Source organism: Argiope bruennichi, chromosome 7 (assembly GCF_947563725.1).
Source record: "Argiope bruennichi chromosome 7, qqArgBrue1.1, whole genome shotgun sequence".
In the NCBI taxonomy this organism is placed as follows: Eukaryota; Metazoa; Arthropoda; class Arachnida; order Araneae; family Araneidae; genus Argiope; species Argiope bruennichi.
In genome coordinates this window covers 20,066,159-20,074,981 of record NC_079157.1, presented here as the reverse complement: position 1 = coordinate 20,074,981, position 8,823 = coordinate 20,066,159, and the positions used below count along the sequence as shown (strand labels likewise).

General features: G+C 25.7%; 1 protein-coding gene across 1 annotated transcript; it reads right to left on the bottom strand.

Moving 5' to 3' along the window:
• Positions 1-254: 254 nt before the first annotated feature.
• Positions 255-8,098, bottom strand: LOC129976221 (uncharacterized). The gene is made up of 3 exons (XM_056089675.1): positions 7,963-8,098; positions 3,994-4,209; positions 255-1,374 (listed from the first exon to the last, which is right to left on the bottom strand). Exons 1-3 carry the CDS (start codon positions 8,053-8,055, stop codon positions 1,354-1,356), a joined length of 330 nt encoding a protein of 109 aa, XP_055945650.1. The 5' UTR covers positions 8,056-8,098; the 3' UTR covers positions 255-1,353.
• Positions 8,099-8,823: the final 725 nt, after the last annotated feature.

Genomic DNA, 8,823 nt, shown 5'->3' with positions numbered 1-8,823 from the left:
ACAATGAACAGAACTATGCAAGAGTGTTAAATTAATACATTTTTAATGTTTGACAATTTCACGGAATCATGGACATGAAGTTTTATTTAAACGATTTACCTATAATTAAATGCTGCCAGCATCTGTGATGAATTAGTTATTGGTCACCAAATAAGAGATGATTAGTTTTGAAATACTTAAAATGTAATAGAGTTAGATGAAAAATACAAAAGTAAAATATACTAAAAACAACAAATTTATTAATACATCATGTAACAAAAATTTACAAGTATCAATACAATCACGAAGAAATTAAATGAATTTTAGAAGAATTATGACAATTTGAAAATGACTACAAATAATAATTAAATAATATAATAAAAGGGAGGTAAATCATGACACAAAAAACAAAGAAAAATCTGTTTATAACACCAACCTTATCCAAAATACAACAGTGCTAGAATCACAAAATTGAGCAAACCAAAAATTAAGAGAATGAACCAAAGAGAAAAAAAATGATATATTTATTATTATTATTATTATTATTATATGATTATGATATGTGAGTTAATAAATAAGCCATAGAGTAATCAATGAAAGAAGAAAATATCAGAATTTCCAAACGTAATAATAATAAATAAATAATACTAAATCTTTATAAAAAAATTTGAATCTGGTTTTTAAAATACCAGTGTAATTCATATAATTGTTTTCCAAAACTCAAATCTTAACAATGATTTATAAAATTAAAAGGAAATATTCACCAGTATATATTTAAAACTAACTAAATAAATGAAAAAAAAATCTCAACAACAAATTTTCTTAATTTTTTTTTTTTTTTTTTTTTTTTTTTACAATCCAGCCAAGGAATTGCTCAGTATATGTTTTGTTATTTTTAAAATTTACCTCATGATTAACTCCCAGAATTCATAGTTTGATCTCCAATTTAATTATAAATTTCATGACATTTTTTGAGCCTTCGTTTTGGAATGATCAATTATGAGTCAATGAAGAAAGTTAAAAATCAAAAAATATTTCACTTAAATAAAAAAATTTGAATTATTATGACTTGCTACTAATAATAATAAGAATTATTTGTCGGTTAATCTTAGGCGTAAGAGGTACTAGTATATCAGTTATATCAAAATTAAAATATGTGATTTTATATAGCTCGAATTTTATAGTTTAAATAAACATTTTTTTTAAAATCATTACAATGTTCATAGAAGGTTCAAGATGATTTCGTAAATTACAAAAGACTTTTTTGTACTGTTTTTAAATTCAAAGTACTTTTCAATATCTCTTGATGCCATTTTTTTCTTCTTGCATTTCTTTATAGGAAAAGATTGCTTGGTACTGCAAAACATACTGGTCTTATTTCTTGGTAAAAATAAACTGTAAAAAACGATACAAAAATAGTGTTAAATATATAATAAAATAATACATTAAGACAAAAAAGTAACATCAATTTTCTGATCAATCTGATAGTATTCAATCAATTTTATACTATTGATTGTAATCCAGCAAGAGTATTTCCTTTCTCAAATTTTATGCTTACTTACACAATAGAGCAGGTTTGGTGTTTGCAAAAAAGTATACTGAAACGAATCAAATTAGTGCTTTTTTTTCTCAGTTCATCTAGATCGATTATTTCCAACTTTTTAGATAGACAATTATTCCGTTCATTCACCTGCGAAAATTGCATAGATTTACAATTCCGTTCATTCTCCTTGAAATTGCATAGATTTACAATTTCAGAGTCAACAAAACTCATTTAAGCTTTCATTTCCCTAGCTCATATATCTGGGAATTATTCCTTTCGCATTCACATACGGATTTAATATGAAAATTGAATTCATATAATAACACACGTATAAAATAAAAGGTTTAATTAAATAGATTTTTGAAAAAAATGACACAGTTAGAAGGTTAAATTAAGGTCATATGAGGAGTATAACACTTGAGACAATTCCTTGCTATAAACTTTCTTGGCATGTTATTGGTGATTTCTCGTTGAATGGATCTTCGGGATTTAATTCTTCAATCCCGAAGTCGAGACAATTCCCTCAAATCTCCGTAAAATCCATCTACTCTCAAGAGTAGCATTACTTTAATTTTAATGACAAAATGAGAGTGTCTGTACATGATGGAATATGGCAGTTATAAGATGTCACTGAATTAGGATATTAATATATTATTAAGAAGTACTTATAATGGTACATGAAATAAACATGCTAATGATCCCAAAGTTCAGGGAATATCAAGAATTTTCTATAATTTAACCCATCCAAAAAAGTAGCTTCACTTTCATTTTAGTGGTAAAGTGAGAGTATATTTATATGATAGGTTATTACAGATGCCACTATAATGAGAAAATAATTGATTCGTGAAATATATTTGTAGTGATATATCAAATAAACATGTCAGTGAATTAGATATGACAGTTAACAAGATGTTGACAAAACAATAGATTATTCAAATGTATTTGATATGATATTTTAAGTAAATATACTAGTGAACGGAGAGTGACAGTCACAACAAGATGTTTCGATATTATGCAAATAACCAATTATTTAATACATTTGTAGTGGCGTATCCATTAAACTTTCCAATAAAAAAGAAATGACAGTTTATAAGATGTCTTTAAAAAGAAAAGGCAACGGTTACTTCAAATGTATTTCAAGTGATATATCAAATTAACATGCCAGTGAACATGGTATGACAGTTCACAAGATGTTTTTATATAATGAAAGTAATAGATTATTCAGATGTATTTGTAGTGACGTATTAATTATACATGTCAGTAAACGAGTCATGACAATTTATAAAATATCTCTATATTAGAAACGCAATTGCTTACTCAATTGTATTTGTAGTGATATATAAAGTAAGCATGCTAGTGAAAAGAATATAACTGTCATAAGATGTTTCTTTATTATGAAAGTAGTTGATATTTTAAATGCATTTGTGGTGATATATCACTTAAATATGCCAGTGAACGAGATATGATAGTTTACAACATGGTTATATTGAGAAAGAAATTGTTTAGTTAAATGTATTTGTAGTAATGTGCTAAGTAACCATGTTAATGAATTGGATGTGACTGTCATAAAATGTTTTTGTGTTATGAAAGTAACCGATTATTCAGATGCATTTACACACAGTGATACATCAAACAATATATGGAAATAACCGATTATTCAGATACATTTACACACAGTGATACATCAAACAATGTATGGAAATTACCGCTTATTCAGATGCATTTACACAATGATACATCAAATAGTGATATATAAAGTAAGCATGCTAGTGGACAAGGTTTGACAGTCACAAGATGTTTCTATATTATACATAAAAGTAATCAATTAATCAAATGTATTTGTGGCGATATATCATTTAAATACGCTAATGAGGAAGATATGATAGTTTGCAGGATTGTTATAATTGATAAATCACTTGCTAATCAAATGTATTAGTAGTGATATACAAAGTAAACATACTACTAAATGAGGTGGATTGTCATAAGATGTTTATGGGAAGTAACCAATGGTTTTATGGAAGTAACCAATTATTCAGATGCATTTACTCACAGTGATGAATCAAATAATACATGGAAATGATACATGGAAGTAACCGATTATTCAGATGCATTTACACAGTAATACATCAAATAGTGATATATAAACTAAGCATGATAGTGAACAAGGTGTGACAGCCATGTTTCTGTAGTCGGAAAATAATAAATTATTCAGATGTATTTATGGTGATATATCATTTAAATAAGACCAATGAGTAATATATTTAAATTTATAAGATATCTATACATCTAAAAATCAATTGTTTATTCAAATGTATTAGTATTTATATATCAAATAAACAAGTTCATGAACGGAGTTTGAGAGTCACATGACGTTTGTATAATATAAAAATAATCAAATATTCAAATGTATTTTCACACAATGATATATCAAATAAACATAATATTGAAACTAGATGTGTACAACAACTTACGTTCATAGTTGCAGCACAGCCGAAATAAAAAATGACACCTCCAATAGAAATCAAAGGAAAAGCTACTATGTTTGAAATTTCTTCTCTCGCAGCCATGATGGCGAAACAACCAGAAATAAATGCTGCGCTCCACCCGATCAAAAGAACGCTTGAATCATGTAAACCTCCTGTCAGAGTTTTCCAACTACCTGCATTAATGGGTTTCTGATATATCTTCTGCAAAAAAATTAAGTATTCTTTATTAAATGATCTTATAATTTGTAACTTATTATCGAAAAATATGTCTGAACTAGTCCTTGATCTAAACAAATTAAATTAAATGCCTCTATTTTTTTTCATATAGAATTCAAATTTTTCTATCATATTTGGAAGGTATATACTTTTATCAATTATGAATATAGGAAATAGGGGATCTTATAAAAAAATTTGATTCTACCTTTTTTTGTAAGCTTAAGATTTTATCTTTAAAAATATCTTAACAATGATGCTTATATCATTTAAAAGATTTTTTCCCCCAGTGATTGATAGCCACCAAAACAAATATTGAGTATTCTAATGATGATCAGGTGTGTGCCAAATGTAGCTTTACACCAATTAGGAGCTCATAATTAAAAATTAAAAAAATTAAAAATATCAAAGGACTAGTCATTAAAAAAAGGAGAAAGATAAAACATAAACAAAGGGAGATCTAAATGACTCAAATAATAGAGCTATAATATTTCACAGTAATAGTAACATTCAAAGAAAATTAATAAATAATAAATTTATCAAAAATAACAAATTTAAATTTAGAAAACAGAAAAACAATGGAAAGAAAAGATCTTTAAAGAAAGGAGAAAAATAAATAAATGGAAAGAGAAAGAAAAATAATCAAGGAAAAAATAAATACATAAATTGGTTCAGTCTTAGTTCATGCTCAGAAATAAAAAGCTAGAAAAAGATAGTTTATTTTACATTCTTTCCTTATGATAACAGACTGGATTACTGGTCATTTTTAACAATATTTGACTTTTCCTATGTTTAAAATAACTTTTTTATACTTGAAAGGCTCAGGCAATGATACTTTTAAATATAGACTGGCGTAAATTTTGCTACTGTTATAAAAGACTTAACTCTTGAAAATACTAAAGAAAATTCAAAGTTGGTAAACAACAAGGTAAACCAATACAGAATATTTTTGTCCTTGTAGTGAAATAACATACGACTCCAACGATTTATTTTATTATTTTCTTATCACTGTTGTACAGAAGGAGCATGTATTTTCATTGGCTCATGGGAGACCGACGATTCCAAATGCTTCTAATATGGGTATTATACGAATGACATTGTACAGTTTTCTTGATATTAACTAAAATATATTAATTAAAGTAAATTTCTAAGACTTAAATTAAAGTTAATTGATTAAAATAAAATTAAAAGACCATGTAAATATAATATGCATATTCTACTTACATATAATATACATCCACATAGACCCCCCCCTTTCATTTTTTTTTTTTTTACTTTTACTTTTCACCATTTCCTAATTGAAGGGTTTAAATATAACAAATTTGCTTGTAAAAATGTAACATTTGCCTTACTATTCTTAATTTTCATTTCGAACTATAGGCAATATTTTGATAATAATTCGAAAAAAGATAGCTGAGCTAATTCAATGGATAAAAGAAATATACTACGACCAAATTAGAATTATTTCTCAAAAATGCATTTATGAGAACTCCATACATTTTGTTAACAAATTTTAATTATATTTAAAGGATCATTTTAAATATAGACACTGAATTTTTATTTCAATCTCATTACTATGGTAAAGTCAGTCATTTTTATTTTAGGGTTTTTAAATTTTGCTGAAGTAGCCCCTTGAAATTTAAATGGAGAAATAATGCAATCAATATTCAATATTGAATTCTTTAAATGTAATAATTGAAATTTAATTATTGAGAATTCTCTGTTCTCCATAAATTACTCTGTAACGATTAGATTAAATGCAAAATAATAAACACAAAACCAGCTGGAATGGTTTCCACAAAACATTCTCGCATTCTCTCTAATAAAAGTAATACTTTATAAGACAGATAAAATTGTGAACTTAGGATAAAGACGCCAATGAATTGCAGGGCATTTTCGAACAATAATAACAAAATATATCTTTGAATCTAGGATTTTTGCCGATTCTAGCGTGTATTTTTTATATATATATTTTTTGGGAGGGTATGTTTTTATATTTTTTTTGGAGGTGACTTTTAATTTCTAACATGCGGTTAGTATTCAAGTATCAGAAAATTAAGCATATACTTTGGATGCCATTTTTTTCGATTGATTGAAAGAAAAATTTGACATAGAATTACAATTTTTGTCACAAGATCATCTACTAAATTTCTTTCACAACATTATTAATCTATTTTTTATTTATTACTTATTGTACTTTGACACATGAGTATGCAATATATATATATATATATATATATATATATATATATATATATATATATATATATATATATATATATATATATATATATAATACCAGAAAATAAAACAAAAATATATTCAGAAGTATTATAAAAACATAGCACATTTAACGCAATGATACATTTATATAGTATATAAATGTATCATTGCATTAAAATAAATTTCATAATATGATATGAGGCAAAAGAATGGAATTTACTTATTGCTCTTCAAAAAAAGAAAAAACTATTTTAAAATAATATACAAAACAAAAAAAGAAACACTCAGTTTTTTTTATTTACATAGTAGTTTTTATAAAATGTCGAGTTATAAAAGTAGGAATCTCCTTCTAATTAGATCCTGATTCAAGGACATAAATTGAGGATCTCATTATATTCATACGGATATTCTCAATAATTAAAAAAAATCATGAGTAAAAGTTAAGGAGTTCAGTTTTAATCAAATGTTTATAAAATGTAATGAAGTAGTTGTCATCTAACTATATTTTTTATTATTTTTGTGCATGTTTGCATATAATTTGAAAGCACGAAAAAAAATAGAAATAGGTAAACTTAAAGACAAATGAAAATTTGGCATCCAAATAGAAGGATAATTTTTTTTTAAAAATTACCATACTAATTGGCAAATGACAAAAAGTCTGATCAAAATTTTTTGTTTGAATATACTAAATAAGATGCATATTTATAATATATTTATACAAATTCAACTTATTTAGAACATGCTCAGGAAGTTTTTAATTATTTAACTATATTTAAGAATTTTAATTAATTTGATTTTAATTAATGCACTGAAATATGTGTACAAAGACATGCTTAAACTACCCATTTAAAATTTTGGGAGTTGTAAATCTCTCATAAGAACCAATGAAAACATGTTACTTCAGAGCAGCTATAAAGGACGAATATTTTATTTTTTCTTAGATTAATAAACGCTAGTCAAAATTCTACCGTCAAATGCTATTCTAATTTAGTCAGAAAACCAAATGGAGTCAGTGTTGTTACAAAGGTAAACAGTTCTAAATTATACAGAAAGATTTTCATAAATTTACACTAAATGATATTGTAAAAATTGATAAGCAATATTTTGTAAAATAAAAATATAATTCATCTGTGATATAAACAGACATCTTTTTCTTTTTGCATTTAAAACTAGAATTATTTTGTTTAAATGAGCAATCTCTATTCCATAACTCTTAAACATTGAAATGCATTTTACTTTAATCTAATAATTCATATTATATAAAACTTCAACTGCCTTCTTTTTTAAAAAAATTAATTACTTATCGATGCCAATTTTGAAGAAGATATTGTTAAAAAAAATTCCAAAAGTATCACATGAAAACATTAAGAGCTAACATTTTGTTTTATCATGACCTATCTGAATTAAATAGTATTTGAAGATTCACTTATTGAAATGTGAGTAGCAATTCACAATTTAATTTATCATTTATTTTTAAAAAATATGTTTAATAAAAACGATTTAAAATATTGTTCTTACTCGATATCGACTGGCGACAACATTTCCCAAGAAGCTGCAGACGATAATCAGAAAGATCACGTGGAATTTCGGAACATTTCTTCCCAACGCCATGTTTTTAAATGCAGGAAATTACGTGTGCAGCTTGAATCAGTCGCGACCATCTTTATGTCAACACAGCTGCGTGATGTTTTAGTAGCAGAAACACTAAAGTTATTCCACTTTTCCACGGGATAAAAGAAATCTTATTTCATCTGTGTATCCTTTTGATAAAGTTAAGCATATTATGATTTAGAAATATGATATTCAAATAAATTCTGTCATGTTATTGAATTTTAAATTTTTTATTTTGCATTAAGGCTTTAAAAGAATATTTATGATATTAATATAATTGAATTTGAATAATTCAAAAGTGGGGGAACCAGAATGGAATATATTATGTTCCAAACATCATTATTAAAAAAAATAATAACCGGCAGAAAATACATTAACCCTAGGTTTGCCATGAGTTGGCACATACATGTTTTTACCAAAGAGGTCAAAATAACCCCTTTCGGTATTTAATTAGAAAAAAAATATATAAATTGTCCTATCTATTACGAAGTTAAAGTAGAAAAAACTTTTATATTTTCAATATATTTGTTGAGGTATGGTATGTGGAAAAGGCAGTTCCTTTGTGCCTTTTTATTAAAAAAAAGTGTTTTTTTTCCTAATCAAGATCTTCAAGATCATCTGTTCTTCTACCATCATCTTCTTAAATACTGACTCACACGTCTTTTTACTAACAACCTCTAATAGCTTTTTCTGATTGACTTTCGTCTTCGGCTTCTTATTTCTTATACACACATTTTACTAACACATACTTATTTCTAAATTTATATC

Bases quoted from the DNA above. Each gene is read 5' to 3' on its own strand.
- LOC129976221 (XM_056089675.1), bottom strand. From the start codon at position 8,055: ATGGCGTTGGGAAGAAATGTTCCGAAATTCCACGTGATCTTTCTGATT. The intron at 4,210-7,962 runs GTAAGAACAATA...ATTTTTTTGCAG, and splicing joins TTGTCGCCAGTCGATATCGA to AAGATATATCAGAAACCCAT. The intron at 1,375-3,993 runs GTAAGTTGTTGT...CGTTTTTTACAG, and splicing joins GCTGTGCTGCAACTATGAAC to TTTATTTTTACCAAGAAATA.